General features: G+C 33.8%; 1 protein-coding gene across 1 annotated transcript in view; it reads left to right on the top strand.

Moving 5' to 3' along the window:
• CDH9 (cadherin 9, type 2 (T1-cadherin)) overlaps positions 1–15,261 on the top strand; it is a gene marked incomplete at its 5' end in the record, with an annotated part of 43,748 nt that overhangs the window by 4,750 nt on the left and 23,737 nt on the right. Inside the window, one exon of the mRNA XM_010019842.1 lies at positions 14,464–14,583. Coding sequence (XP_010018144.1) covers positions 14,464–14,583 — 120 coding nt within the window. The remainder of the gene's footprint in view (positions 1–14,463; positions 14,584–15,261) is intronic.

The raw sequence follows: 15,261 nt of genomic DNA, 5'->3' as shown, positions 1-15,261 counted from the left end.
AGCAGGAAATAATTATGTTTTCTTCTCTGCATGTTTTCCCTGGTTTCAGATGCTTATAGAAAAAAAAAAGCTTTGAGAGACTGTCTGACTTTGCTGACTTGCACGATTTCAGAATGCTAAGTGTTAACATATACTCTGTTTTAAAATTAATTATTGAATTAGCTTTAATAGAAAGATATATTTCAAATAAATATTTTATCCACAAGTTCATATTTTACATTCTGCAGTTAAAATACAGTAACAGAATTCCTTTTAGTCAAACTACGCATGATGGCAGAAATCTTGTAGCTAGAATATTTCTAACAATTTTATTTCAATTTGCCAGGATAACTAAAGAAAGAATTTCAAAATCTCTGTAACTGTCAGAATCTGCATATGGTTCTGTTTTTAAAAAGCAACATTTTTAGCCTTTTTAAATATATACTTTGTTATTTTTATACAAGTCTTTATAATGAAAAAAAATCCCTTTCCACCAAAAGATGAAAATATAAAATAAGAGTTCAATGCCTCATAATAGTTTCTTAAAATAAAGCATCAAGGTGAAAAAGGCAAAAACTTCTTTTTGTTTAACAGTTTAAAATGTAAAACTATTTTTTTAAAGAAATTTAGGGTATTTTAGTGTTTTGTCAGTTCTGGACATGCATTCTGTTACATACATGCATAGCATTTTTATTTACAATAGGCTTGTTACATTTTTATTACAAAAGTATATGGAATGCTTTAGAAATATTTTGTGTTTGGCACGAGGCAAAACTTCTTCAGAAAAGTATGAATGGGTGCTTTAAAACTTCATATTTCCAGTTTAAAAAACAAAACAAAACAAGCACTGCAATAGAATAGATCGTAATTTTTCTTTTTTCCCTTACATCATTCTATCATTTTTATAGTTATGCATATAATATGAGCAGCATATTTTGGCTCTTCAAGAAACAGAATGAAACCATCCTCAGAGGAAAATCTATGAGTTTACAACACTCTCAAATAATTATGAGATATCAAGAAACAAATAATCATATATTCTGATCCAAATGAAAAGCAATTGTTTTCTTCTAGGATCCAAACAAGCAATATAACTGCTTTTTAACAATAACATTTTGGGTTTATTATAATTGTACAGCTCTATTCAATATTCAAATGTAACATATGGAATAAAAAGTAAACATTAATTTGTATATTATTTTTTCTCCCTCAGAACTTTGTTAATTTTATCTTTACATAAATTGTTTTAGCCATTAATGATACTGCAATATTCTTTGTTACTGAGGAAAATAACTTAAAAAAATAATACAAGCAATTACATAAAACTAGTATGCATATATTATGTATATATATTTACGAAGGCAAAGAGGAAACTTAAATGAGTAATGTTTATAAAATTTGGGAAATTTCTCATAAGTAATCAGAAGTACCATAATTTCTTTAAAGTTTGTGCAGAATGTATTAATCTCACACTTGAAAAAAACTGAGACTGCACATTCAAAAACATGAGGGACAAAAATTAACCTTAACAAGATTCAAAGCAGTGCTTCTAAAGAATTTAAATCATTCACAAATTTAAGCTTTACAGAATTTTTTTAATGTTTCAGATAAGTAGATCTTAAGCTACAGCCAAAAGGTGTGACACTCTTCTTTTGGTGTCACTGTTCCTAGTTGTGCTGTCTTATGCCTTATCCACTGTCCCTCTAAACCCCAAAGAGAAAAGTTTAAACAGCTAAATCATTAGCAAAAAAAAATGTATTGTACAAGTCTATATTCTTTTTTATTTGCTTGCTACTTTTGTTCCCTAGTTCAGATCATATGAGGTTAGATTCCAGAGTTGGTGCTTGGGAAGTGACAGGAGCATGCAAAGTATAGCAGGTAAAACCAGGAGAGACTCTTTCATCCAGCAGTATCTAACCCCAGCTAAAAATTCACTTGAAATATTAATTTTTCTTCAGCCACATAATCCTCATATCTTCTAAACAGAACTTCTCACTTTCTTTTTTGTCTTTTTTTTTTTTTTTTTTTTTTTTTGGCAGGGTGTGGGGAAGTTTGGTTTCTTATTAAGATACCGTAAGTCTTAAACCAGAATTGTCTATTCACCCCCAGTGAGTAACTGTTTACTCTTGATGCTTCAAAAAAATCAGGATTTAGTAGAAGTGTTGTTGGCAAGGAAAGGCAGCTAGCACTTGCTGTAAACACAGGAAGGTATAATTAATTCCCATATTTCTGTCCCGTGGGAACTGGTCCACTGTCAACTCATTGTTAGAAGTTTGTAACCTCCTCTGAGCTCCCACAAACCTCCACTTGTTCACCCTTCATGAGATTCTGGACTGACCTATTTCTTGTATGAAGAAATAAGATGATAGCAGTTCAAATGCTGCAATTAGTAAACAGGATAGGTTACTTTTAAAGCACTATATGGGACTTTAGGCTTTGCAAACTGGTTGGCCTAAACTTTGGAGATGTAGTTTTAAAGTGACCACAAACTCATTTTATCTCTGTATGTCTCATTTTCTCACTAATTATTAGAAGATTAGGACAGCTCTATTCCATACATATGTTGAAACGTGTTCAACTATTGCAGCAATGAACAGTACAGCACTTTTGGACTGATAGTCTTCCTGCCAAGTGGAATTTTCAGACCCAGGCTATGTTACATGTGGCTCCCCTTTACATCTCTGAAATAATTCAATGCAATGCTGTTTGGCTGGCTAATTTATTGCAACAAATTTGTTATTCTTATTATCTGTGTACATTGAGAACAAAAAAACACAAAACAAACAAGAGGCCTGGACCTCTCCAGATCAAAGCTTGAAATTAGCATTAAAAGTTCCTGTATCATATTTACACTAAAAATTGTTTGTTGCATCCATTTTCCTTCCTTTTGTAGATTTTCAGCGATAACACTGTAGTCACTGAACAGAAGTGTAATGGGCCTGGATTCTTTACTCAGCATTTTTGCTCATACTGCAGTGCAGTACAATGGGATATATTCTGCATTGTTGGAGATGTTGTCCTCCTGATAGAATGTTAAACCAAGGTCCTTTCATCTTTTGTGGCGTCACACCTAAAAAAGTAAAATTCTCACTGGCATTCTGAAAATAGCAAGGAAAAGCCATGCTGCTTCAGCCAGTATATATATCTCTTGATACAAACATACAACGTTTATACATCCTTTGATATTAACATGTGTTACAATCCACAGCCACGTGCAACCTGTTTTCAGAGCCGCTGTAAATATTGAGTCCTTATGCATGATGCCAGTGTACAGGCACCTAATTTATTCCCTTATGAGCTCTTGCAGCTACCAGACACCAAATAATTTTGCTTCTTTTAGACAAGCTACAGCATAAGAGATGTGATGAGCCCCTTCTCACGCTTGTGTGACCATATTGAAGCCATGGCAATTGAACTGCTGGTACTAAGGACTGGAACAGCTGGGACTAGTTAACATTAGTAATGTTAGGAACACCTGTGTCTTTATTAGAAGGAACATTTCAGATAGAGGCATACATATGTTATATCCCTTATTAAAACATAGTTAGTAGTAGAAGTAGAGGTTATCTGTTGCCTAAGTGCAGACTTTGCTCTTAAAGTCGTAACATTAATGTCTCTATATCATGCAATTGCGCAAGATTCTTTCCTGACACCATGTAGTTAAACTACTTGTTTGGTTTAAGGTGCCTGAAAAAAATCCTTTTCTTCATTTAAATGATTTTTGAGAATGGGATTTCTCAAATGTACACTGGGAAGACTGGATACACAGATCTAAGTATTGTAATTAATTACATATAAGTTAAATCTGTTTGAGAATTGGTTAGATGTAGCCATAAAAGACATTTACAAGTTATATTGAGAAGATTTTTGGTTTTTTGTTTTTTTTTTTTTTTTTTAAATCTGGTAAAACAAAGCACATATGGAATGCCTATATAGTCTAATCTTCTGAAAACATAAGCTTTTCAGTTTTTAAAAACAAAGGCAGCTTTCTGAATGTCTCAATATATAAGTTGCTAATGTTAGGCATCTGAGTGTAAAATATTAGATTTATATTTTTAAATCATTCTAACAACACATGCATCTATTTTGAAAGTAAAACACAAAGGCAGGTTAGTTTGAGGTTTGGGGGGTTTAACCATGTTTCTCTGTAACTTCTAGGTATTTCCAAAATGTGTAAATGATACACAATAGATTTCAGTGTACATAAAGATGCTTTGACATAATTTTCAGTCTTCCAAAGAGGCAATAGTCTCATCAAATGAATCAATTTATCACACAACAAAGGTCCAGACTCCTACATATTTATTTTTCCCATGCTCCACATTTTGTGAGCTATCCCCCTCTACCCCTATCTTTCAGTTTTAGTAGAGCTACTGAGAAATTGAAGCTTTATCTCATATGAATCTGAATGATTAGGACTACTTCTACTACAAGTGATTTAGCGGTAGCATATGGGCAGCCTAAGAATAGCAAGCTCAGTAAAGGAACGTTATTTCCACAAAAGAAGTCCACTGTTCTCCTAAAAGACACTGTCAAATGGCTCTCTATTGAGGTGGAAGGACTATGAATGTCTGCCCAGAATGGATACAGTATTGTTAAATAAGTAAATTTCTCACTTAAAATGTGCCCATACATATACACAGACACATATATATATGTATATATGTATATATGTATATATGTGTATGTATATATAGTAGATATGTATGTTTATATATGTTACAGAAATAAAATATGCCATTTCTTTTAATTAAATAATGAAAATAGGCATGAGAATTGATAATAAGTTTCTGGCAAGATAGAAGACTAATTACAGAAATGGTAGTTGCTGCATGTGTGGTTTTCGTTGTTCAGTTCATTCAGCTTGAATTCTATTATACATCACCATTTTTACTTCTTGACAATCACATAGTAGTTTGGAAATTTTATGTGTCATACACAGCCTTCACAGAGTCAAGAAAAAGAAGGTAAGAAAAGTCTTATCCTGGACTACCTTGTCCAACTCCTGCTTATTTGAAAACTACTTCATATTATTCCCAATGAAACAAACCTGTATTTTACTAAGTACATGGAACAAGATAACTTATATCATTTCTCACAGTAATCATTATATTTTCTTAATACCTTACAAGATTCACATCTGCAAGTTTTCACAATGACAGCAATCTTGATGCTCACATTTATTTTACTATCTACTATCTAATCAGATTCCTCAAAAGTCTTTCCAGAATAGCTTCTTCCTACAACCTCATAGATGTGTGTCACTGAGAAATTAAGATCAAGCATGATTAAGATCTGAGGAAGTATCAATTTTATTTATGAAATTTTTTCATATTTAAAACACATATTGCTTACAGCTAGTTGGTAATTTAAAACAAAACAAAAAAAAAACCTACAAACCAACAACCTAACTTGCTGTTCAGTAAAGCATATACACATCTGCATTGCCGGAGTTGCTGGCAATAAACCCCAAATTTTTATCAAAGCTTCCTGTCAGAAGGCCAACTCAATAACAGTTACTTCACACTGCTCCAAGGCAAATGATCAATAGCCTGTGATAAATAACTATATACACAGTATATAGGTAACTATATACACAGTATACAGGTAACTATATACACAGTATACTGGAGATGTAAACAAAAAATCAAGATGTTTATTTCCTCATGAAGTCAACATATTTGACAGTTGTGAGAAAAACAAAGCAACCAACCCCCCCCACCTCCCCACCGCCAAATCCCCCCTAAAGAATAGCCACCTCCTTAGTGCACCATGTGGTTTAGAAAAAGAACAAGAAAGAAAGTCTTATGTTTCAAGGTCTGGAAGATCAATACTTGGCAATTTCATGAATAAGATTTGAAAAGATATCTTCACTATCAGGTGCGTGTGTCTACTTAAGGAAGATAAACAAACTATTTGGAAGCATATGCCCAACTAATTCTCACTGAAATCTAGACACCCAATGTCTAAACCTTTGGAAATTAGCTCAAGCATTTCTAAGAGTATTTCCCACACAAGCACTTTAGAACAAATACTTTTAATCTTTTTCAACCAGAAGTTTTCAAATCTATGTGATTTGTCCCCATAATGTGTCTCATTTACTGTTACTGTAATCTTGCAATAAATAGTTAATGCCCTTATGAATAATATGCAAGCATAATAAAAACTCAACAGTGTTTAGTAGAATACTTCTGCATGTGAGTCATTTGACAGATTATCATAGAATCATAGAATAGTTAGGGTCGGAAAGGACCTTAAGATCACCTAGTTCCAACACCCCTGACATGATTATCTCAAGACATTTGAACACTTCTGAGGATAAATGAAATATATAGAAAAAAATAACAGAAAAGTTCTTACAGTGACCCTACTTAATATTGTAGGTTTGTCTACATGTACTTACACACACACACACACATATATATTCTTACATCTATATTTACGTAATTACATCCATTCAAGCTCTAGAAGTATTTTGCTTTTGTCTAAAAATGGTACTCTAATGTAATTTTAAAAAAGCCCATGACTAAGACAACCCTGTAACTTGTTTTATTTTCCATGCTTTAGACTCTATTTCTCTTCCAAATTACAGGTCTTTATTGTCATTTCCATACACAACATCCACAGTATCTAAACACAGCAGAAGAAAAGGCTTTAATGAATCATATATTATGGACTAATGTAAATTTAAGTTTACCAATGATATTTTCATTTACTGCATTTTCATGGAAAATTACTATTTTCCACAGCTGTATTAATGTTTAAAGAGACAGACTTTATCACCTTCCAAACAGGAGTTCCCACAGATTCTGAAAATGTCCCCAAATAAAATAAATATGAGACTAGCCTGTGCCTTAATAATTACATACTACATTCTTGTGGTCATAATAGAGATTCACATATGGTGTTAAATAACACCTGTTTGCAGACCTGGCAAAGGCAGAAACTCCGTAAAGATCTATATTTACTTGTATTAAAGATAAATTTTGAAGATGTAAATGAGAGTGAGGTTCTAGTTCTGAGTCATAGATAGAAACTGATAGTAAAGAGACTCTCCAAAAGCTAATAAAGACATACAAAAGCCAATCTCAAACAAAAAAGAACAAATTAAAAATAGATATAGAAAGTTACCTTGTTCCTTAAAAAAAAAAAAAAAAAGAAACCTGTCTATGTTGCATTGTAAACTACAGAACTGTACAGGTATGTACATCAGAAACTCAAAGTTTAGAAAGTTTAGCCCTAAAAGGCAGCAATTATTAAAAAGTGTTTCTTTGTAAGCTTCCTTTTTTTGCTTTTAAGAGAAACCTTTAGAGATTGTATAGAGGACCTCAGGTAACTAGTTTTGAGAAAAGGGCGAAGCAGAAAACTTCATATAGCAGTACCCTGAAAATAGTGATGAAATACCATCCTTATGATTATTTCATTACTTTAGAAACTAAAAATTATAAATAGAACTGAAAACTTGGTTGGAACTTTTGGCTATGGATTGAGATATTTAATCAATAGACAACCGCACTGCAGCCCTTACAAACTTCTACTTCTCCTACTAGGGTCAACAGGGACAAGCTTTTCCTAAGTTTATAATAAAAACCAGCTGAAAGGTGTTTCCCTCTTTTGGAGTATTCTAGACATTAAGATGGGGCAAAGGGCCAAGATCACCACCTCTCATCTTCATAAAGGAAACAAGTGGTGGAGTTCATGTGACTGACCTGCCAGTCCATAAAACTGGCCTAATTCCACATACTCCTTAAAAGCAATGTGGGTAGAGAAAGAGTAACCAAGGTAACTAACTGCCGTATTATGGTGTTATTTGTTGCTCCTTCAGCATATTGGTTTCATTAACAACTAATTCCAGTTGGTACAACTTTACCATATGCATAGCAGCTCCAGGTCCAGAAACACACTATTGTTGAGTTTCATCACTATTTTGAATAGAAATTTTGAGGATTATTTTGTAATTAATTCTTTTCATTTTTCATTTTAATTTCTTTTTAAAAATAGACTGCAGATAATTGCTCTGCCTAGAAGAAGCTTGTTTTCTTATTTTAAGTATTTACACCATATCAAACAAAATGATTTCTAAGCTGCAGTTCATTTATTATAAATGGTAAATCATTTTATACCATACCTCTTTAGTCACTAAGAAGCACAATGTAAAAGCTAGTTAACATTAACACTTCAAAGAGTCTGTGTTTTCCTCTGTTTTATCTCTGCCATTTTATGGCACCAGTGTTGCATGAGAAGTGACTTTCTGTATGGTGAGGAAGTGAAAAAGAAGCTTCCCGAAAGAATAAACATACACAGAGTTGTTCACCTACCAAAACTTCAAACTACTTCTCATTCTTCTTACTATTTCCCACTTGTTATTGCATCCATAATGCTTTTCAAATTCTCACACAGAGCACCTGATGCACTTCACAGTTGCAATTGCTGGCCAAAGGAAACTATAGTTAGTGTGTCAAGGTATTGAACATCTGGAAGGCAAGGGTTTGAGGTTTCATTCAGCTTTAGCCGTTCTTTTCTAGTTCAATTTCAGACATTATGTTACAATGGTGTATACATTTTGTTACTGGCAAAAAACTACCCCAAGAAGCATTTCAGGCAGATTAAAGACAGAGTAGTTCAGTCACATTTCATCTTTCTGTGTGGTGAGACAATCATTAACACATACTTATGTCTTCAATGCAAGATCTCATAACAGAATCTAAAATGTGACATAACCTTGTCATAAAAAAGGAAGTGTTGGACAAAACCTCAAAACACCAAAACATAACACACAAGAAATTATAAGAATTATTTCCAGTACCCATCTACAGGAGCTAGTGCTTCTAAACTGATTTCTAGACCAGCCATTATGTGAGACTATATACAACCAAAAATAAGAGACAACATGTTTTCAAGTGAAATTAAATTTCACCCCATACCTATACGGCAGACTATTAAAAATCATCAATTTTTTATAATGTAACTTATGAACTATTACATCTCCTGGTTTGTGCCACCTTTTTCTCTCCTACATTTTTTCTTTGTTTTTTAAATGAATTTCTGCTTAGTATATATGGCTGAACTGCATTTTAAGCACCTTCTTAGTTTTCCAGTGTTATTGCTCCTTTGAGTTAGGTTCCTCTATTAAATTGTGTTTATGTACAAAAGAGCAAACTTCACTTTGCAGTTCCCTACTCCTTCAGCTTTTTATGTAGAGGTGTTTTTGAGTCAAAACATAAGAGTCATATCTCAACCTTATTTATCAACCTCTTTTATAAAAAGCAGTCTGAAGTGATACAGTCCAATTTATTCAGTAATGAGATCCTTGTTGGTGAATTCTACATATTCCTAAGCATTCCAGGCTTGGGTAGTGCCGTGTGGCTGCTCCTAGTTCAGAATTTCTCCGGTTTATCTCCTAGACATAAATTCCAGAGAGAAAGACCTCTTCTCAAGAGCAAAAGTGGTTTAACAGCTCTCAGAATTTCTGAAACTCACTTAAAATTTCACTCATGTTGTCAGCAGGGGCATCTCCATAGTATCTCCATGTGAAAATAATCCTTGGAGCCATGCTGTCTGAGCAAACTATTTGTCCTTTTATCTTCCTTAGGCTTCTAGTCAGCAAAATTTTTAATTTTGCCTCCAGAGGTTTTCCAGAGCACTCCCAAATCTTTTCAGCTTGTAAAAGTAATCCACTTCTAAAATCTTCTCTTGGTGAATAAATTTGATGAATGGCAGATTGTCATTGTGCTTGAAAAGAGGAAACAAGCTCAAGAGCTTCTTGTTTAGGGAGATGAAGTCCTTCCTACCTCTCCACTTACCCCAGCTGGCCTTCTATTTTTGAAAACGAAACTGCTGTTTCTCTTAAATGGGGCTAGATTTCAATAACTGTCAATTTGACAGAAGTTGACTTGAGAAAAAATACAAAGGAAGCTGTCTGGTTGTGTAAAAGGCATCCTGTTTCAGCATTTCTGGATTTTACAAATTTCCAAATTACTTCTTGAAAACCTTATATGAGAAGGTGAAAGTCTAAACCAAGCATATTTCTTAAAATCAAAATTCGGTATTGATCTGAAATCCTACTTTTCTAAAAAAAACGTCAAAATCAAGCTCAAAATGAATTTTCAAGTTACAGAATTCCCTTTGGAAAAGAAATGTCAGGGTTCTGAATGATATTTAAATCACTATCTGTCATTTTTCATCCAACATTCATAGTGGAATCTTAAAACATACAATGCTAACAATATAATCTGCTCATTTTCTTCACCCAAGATGGAGATTACTGTTCAAAATGAAGGTTACAGAAAAAGTTATCAGTAAAAACAGCATTTTCAAAAAGACACAGACATATTCTTCTAACTGCCAGAACCTGTTCTAATTCATGTAGCTAAAGGAGCCAAGTAAGAACAAGAGTTGCATGCTGAAGAGTATGACTTTACATGAAAAGGTAGCAAAATGTACATCAATCTCTTCTAGTAGAAGACCTCTTTTCCTCTGTAGGCTATTTACTTCAGCTTTGCAATGCACTCTGATATCATGCTATAAGACTTAATTATACCAGAGGGACTCTTTCAAAGACTGAATTTCACAAAAAAATAGAAAGTATTTAAAACACAATTCAGAGAAGAGTTTTTATTTCAAATTCTTTTCCAGATTTATGTCTCACTCCTCTTGATTTCTGGAAATCTGTGTTAGTGGGACTCGGTTCTAACAGAGTTATACGGTCCCAGATATGGAGTGATGCTCTCTCTAATTTAATTTTCCTTTTTTGACTCTACATTCTTACATGCACATACATGCATACTTACTCACACACAAAGGCACACATACAAAGACACTACTTGCACAGATTTGGTCTAGTCATCTTCTTTCAGGTTATCTTCACAATCATCCTTCTGTATTTTTCTACCCTTACATTAGCACCCTATCCACCACAGACGTGTTGTCAAAATGCTTAAGCTTCCTGACACAAATGTACATCTAAGCAAAAAGAAAAAAAAAAAAACAAACCAAACCACAACGCTTTCATCAAACCGCTATTCCTTGATTATTGTATACAGACATAGAGAGAATCATTGAGAGACAAAGCAAATAAGTCAATCTCAACACTGTGTGAAAGAAGTATTAAGAATTCATCAAAACAAAAAACAAACAAAAACTCCAAAACAAAAAAAAAAAAGAAAAAAGAAAATTAGACATACGTCTTGAGAATTCTGAGATTCAGTTCACATTCTGAGCTGGGATAGGCTTGATAGGTAAGATTGAATTGAAGTTCACTTTGTTTTGTGATGTTTTCACTCCTTAGACTGCTATTGTAGTCACTGCTACATTTTCTCTGTCATCTTTCACACCAGTTTGCTTGTGTGGTGTATTTGACTTGGCTTGCTGCCAGAGGCCTACCCTGCTGCTCTCTCACTCCCCCTTCTCAACAGGACAGGGAAAGAAAATAGGAAGGAAAAGCTTATGAGCTGAAATAAAGACTGGGAGATCACTTATCAATTACCATCAGGAACAAAACAGACTTGACTTGGGAAAATTAATTTATTGCCCATTAAAAATAGAGTTGGATGGTGAGAAACAAATAGAGAAAGTAAAACATGTCCCCACCTACAATTCTTTCCAGGTTCTACTTTTCTGCTCATGTTAGCATCTGTGGAAGTATCTCAGAAAAATTCTAGTTTCTAACATAGCATCCTGATTTGTATTTTAAAATATGCTGACTTCTGCTGACAAATATGGGTAAAAAGCTGCTTGTTAGGCAATCTAGACTATAAATAAACAAATGGAAAAATGCATGCACACTCTGTGGATACTATTCAGATGGGGGTGAAGATAGGGCATAGTTGTCTTTAATTAAAAAGATCCAAACTGGTTTTGCCTTATTACCAATTAGTTCATTATTAGCGCCAAGTTCCTTTATTTCACTGCCTTTTCAGACCCCAAAAGCTAACAGAAGTTTATTTCTTCATTAAAAAAAAAGCTGTACAAATATTGCTTATTGTCCATGAGGATCCTATTTTATAATACAGCAGACTGTTGACAGAGAAGAGAGTGAACTGAATGCTGAGAATAAATTTTCTGAGTATATACTTTTTAATTGTTTTTCATGATTTTACTATTAGTTTACTAGGAAGCAGTAGCTGTTATAACACTATTTTTTCACCACTCTACAAAGTCTGACAAATAAAAGAAAGCATCAATAATTTGTAAACTACAGTTAGATCTCATTCTATATAAGATCCACTTGAATTATCTGGTAGTAACCTCCAAAATTTCTGTAGGGTTACAGATTCTGTGCTCTTCTCAGCAATCATAATCATATGGCACTTGAACCTCAGGAAACAAAGATATACATTCTGATCTATATTTTCTTTTAAATCAAACCAGTATGTCAGGTAAAGAAACTTAATGTGCATTCAGAGTTGTTATGACCACACTCAAATATCTGTGTCAGTCCCAAGACAGTGCCTAGATCAGGAGGCCACAGCAGTAAGTTTTCCTTATGAAAATATTTTAAATTTTTTGGGGGGGCAGGATGGGATGGACATATAAATTTCCTTTAATTCTTAAGTTTTACATGATGCAGTGGCACATAGTGTAAGCACGATTCTCCTGATGACTTCTATGTTTTTTATAGGCTAGGAAGTGATATTGACTTTCCCTGTTAGTCTTGAGGAGGCATGGGATTTAGTTTATTAGCTTTTTTGAAAGCAGATAGGACTCACAGAACATTACATTACTCAAGAAACTGTCTAATTTTTTGTCCAGACAAGCAGTTCTGCTGGACACTGTTAGTGATTGATAGGTTGTTCTTAAAGATTCACTTTTTTGGGATTTTCTCTACAGCTCAGCTTGGCACACAGATGACCTCTAACTGTTTAACCAGGCAAAAAGAAATCTAGATTGCTGATGACAAAGATCCTCTTCAGAGTTTGATGAATTGTGTGTGGTGTCCCTGCTCATGGCAGGTGGGTTGGAACTAGATGATCTTAAGGTCCTTTCCAACCCTAACTATTCTATGATTTTATGATTCTATGAATTGTGACAAAACATTTCTACAACTTTGTTCTGCTGGTTTGTTGCAGAGGAAGAAGTAATCCTCCCCTCTTGTCATGCTTTTCAGATAACCTGAAATATTTGGAATTGTTACTATTATGTAGGTAAAACTATTATGTGTAAAGTGGTATTATGTACTATGAGAAAATAGATGCATCTAACAGGACCTAATAGTGACACGTGCTTTCATAAATCTCTTTTGATTACTCTGGGTTTCTACTTTCCCCAATGCCTTGTGGCACAGAAGAATGACAGTAGAGATTATTTACTTTAGTTCCATTAGTCACATGTAAATTAGTATCTTCTAAATTTACAGTCAAGACAGATACTTGACTGCAAGTTATCTGGGTGAACTTCAATCTAGAGATAATGAAAGTGAAGAAAAAAAAGAATAGGAAATTATAGCACTTAAGTGGACAGTTTCCTACAAAAAGTAGACCTTTTTCTTACAAGGGAAGTACAACATAAAAAGTAAAACATAAAAAATACCCAGCCAAAAATAGGGGAAAGAGCTTCTCAGTTGGCCTTCTGCCCTTGGCAAGGAGTTGAAGAACATTTAGCCTTCTAACTGGCTGTATTTACCCATACAGGCTTTAGATTGTGTTAACAAAAAGTATCCTGACATCTTTAAAATTGCTTAGAAAGAAAAGCTTGTGAAGAACAGTTTTGTCCTTTCATATATCTTACAAGGAAGTCTTTAAAGAAGCTTTCATTTTCTTCTAGCCCATAAACCATACCAAATGTATTGGCTAACAATGTTGTTAATCCCATGTAGCCTATATTCTCCTCATTGTGATCACAGGACATGGGTAAGCCATTTTCATGCAAAATAATTGAACGGTGAGAAAATGTAATTGTAGTTTAATGGCAATTATTTGCCAATAGGGGGATAACTTTGATCAAGAGAGAAAAACAAAACAAAACAAAATCCAGAATTTCTTATTGTAAAACCAAGCTAATTTTTTTAAATAATCTTAAAGATTTGTTAGGATGAGACACAATATTTTCTTCAATCTGACTTCAGATATTCGAAGGTGGTCATGTAAGCAAAAAATGAGTATGGGGAAGTCTGCTTTAGTTCAATTTACTATTAAGCCAAAGTTAAGAATCATAATGGTACTTTCCATGCAGCAGTTACCTAGCTTAAAGTGAACAATTTCAAAACTGTTTGATCACCAAAAAACCCAGTGCTGTGTTTGGTTTCAAAGACACATCAGTCCCTCATGTGTACCTGAAGCTTGAATCTTAAGTGATAATGATTTTAGTTTTAGTCACAAAGAAGAAGAGATTTTATTTTACTGTTTGCTTGGGTAGGATAACACTGGATTTGTCTACCAGTTGCTCTTCAACTCTTTACCCAATTCAGTACTGAAACAACAGTACATGGTTTACAAGAAATAGGTACTGTCTTAAAATCTGCTGATTCCTTGTTTGGTACCCATTTAGGTACATCTGTTATTCAAGTGACAGCCACAGATGCTGATGATGCCAACTATGGAAACAGTGCCAAAGTGGTATACAGCATCCTCCAGGGACAGCCATACTTCTCAGTGGATCCAGAAACAGGTTAGCAATTCATTCAGTCTTACTTTTTGCAATGACAGAGATGTGATGCAGGGATCAAGACACTTTTCACTTGCATTTAAATATTGGAGCAGGTGTATGGTATATGGCTTGCCACAGAGCTGATACACATTTTCTAAATGGAAACTGGAATCACAATAAAAGTGTCAAAATAATATTATTGCAGAAGAGAAACCATTTTACTTAGCATGGTAGCATCTGGAAGATGACTGATAAGTGGAAAAGTCAACAGTTCAGAAAGGGTGTAGGATATTGTAAAGGATCTAAAGAGTCATGAAAGTATTTAAGATTATTTTACACCAACTTCTGGGAATTTCATCTGTTTGTCTTTAAGAAAACAAAAAGGGAGCTGGGTCATTTCAGAATGTAAAGCTAAAAAAAAAAAAAATCCCCAGAGGTAATTCTGTTATTTCTAAAAGTTTGTGATAGATTCTTGACCACTGACAATTTTTAGTTCAAGATGTTTTTGAAACTGCTCTGATCCCAACAACTATTAGAAATGAATCAAGAAAGATTAATGCTTTTAAATTGCAAGGCATGAATGGAAGCTATTTTCATTGTTATGCAGGAAATCAGACAAGAAAAAGACAGAAAGAAAAAAAAAACTTGTGTGAATTTTGCATATCTATAAGCCACAATTTGGTTTCAAAAAAAACCCAA

This window comes from Nestor notabilis, unplaced genomic scaffold (genome assembly GCF_000696875.1).
Source record: "Nestor notabilis isolate BGI_N333 unplaced genomic scaffold, ASM69687v1 scaffold10610, whole genome shotgun sequence".
NCBI lineage: Eukaryota > Metazoa > Chordata > Aves > Psittaciformes > Psittacidae > Nestor > Nestor notabilis.
This window is presented reverse-complemented; position numbering and strand designations above follow the sequence as displayed.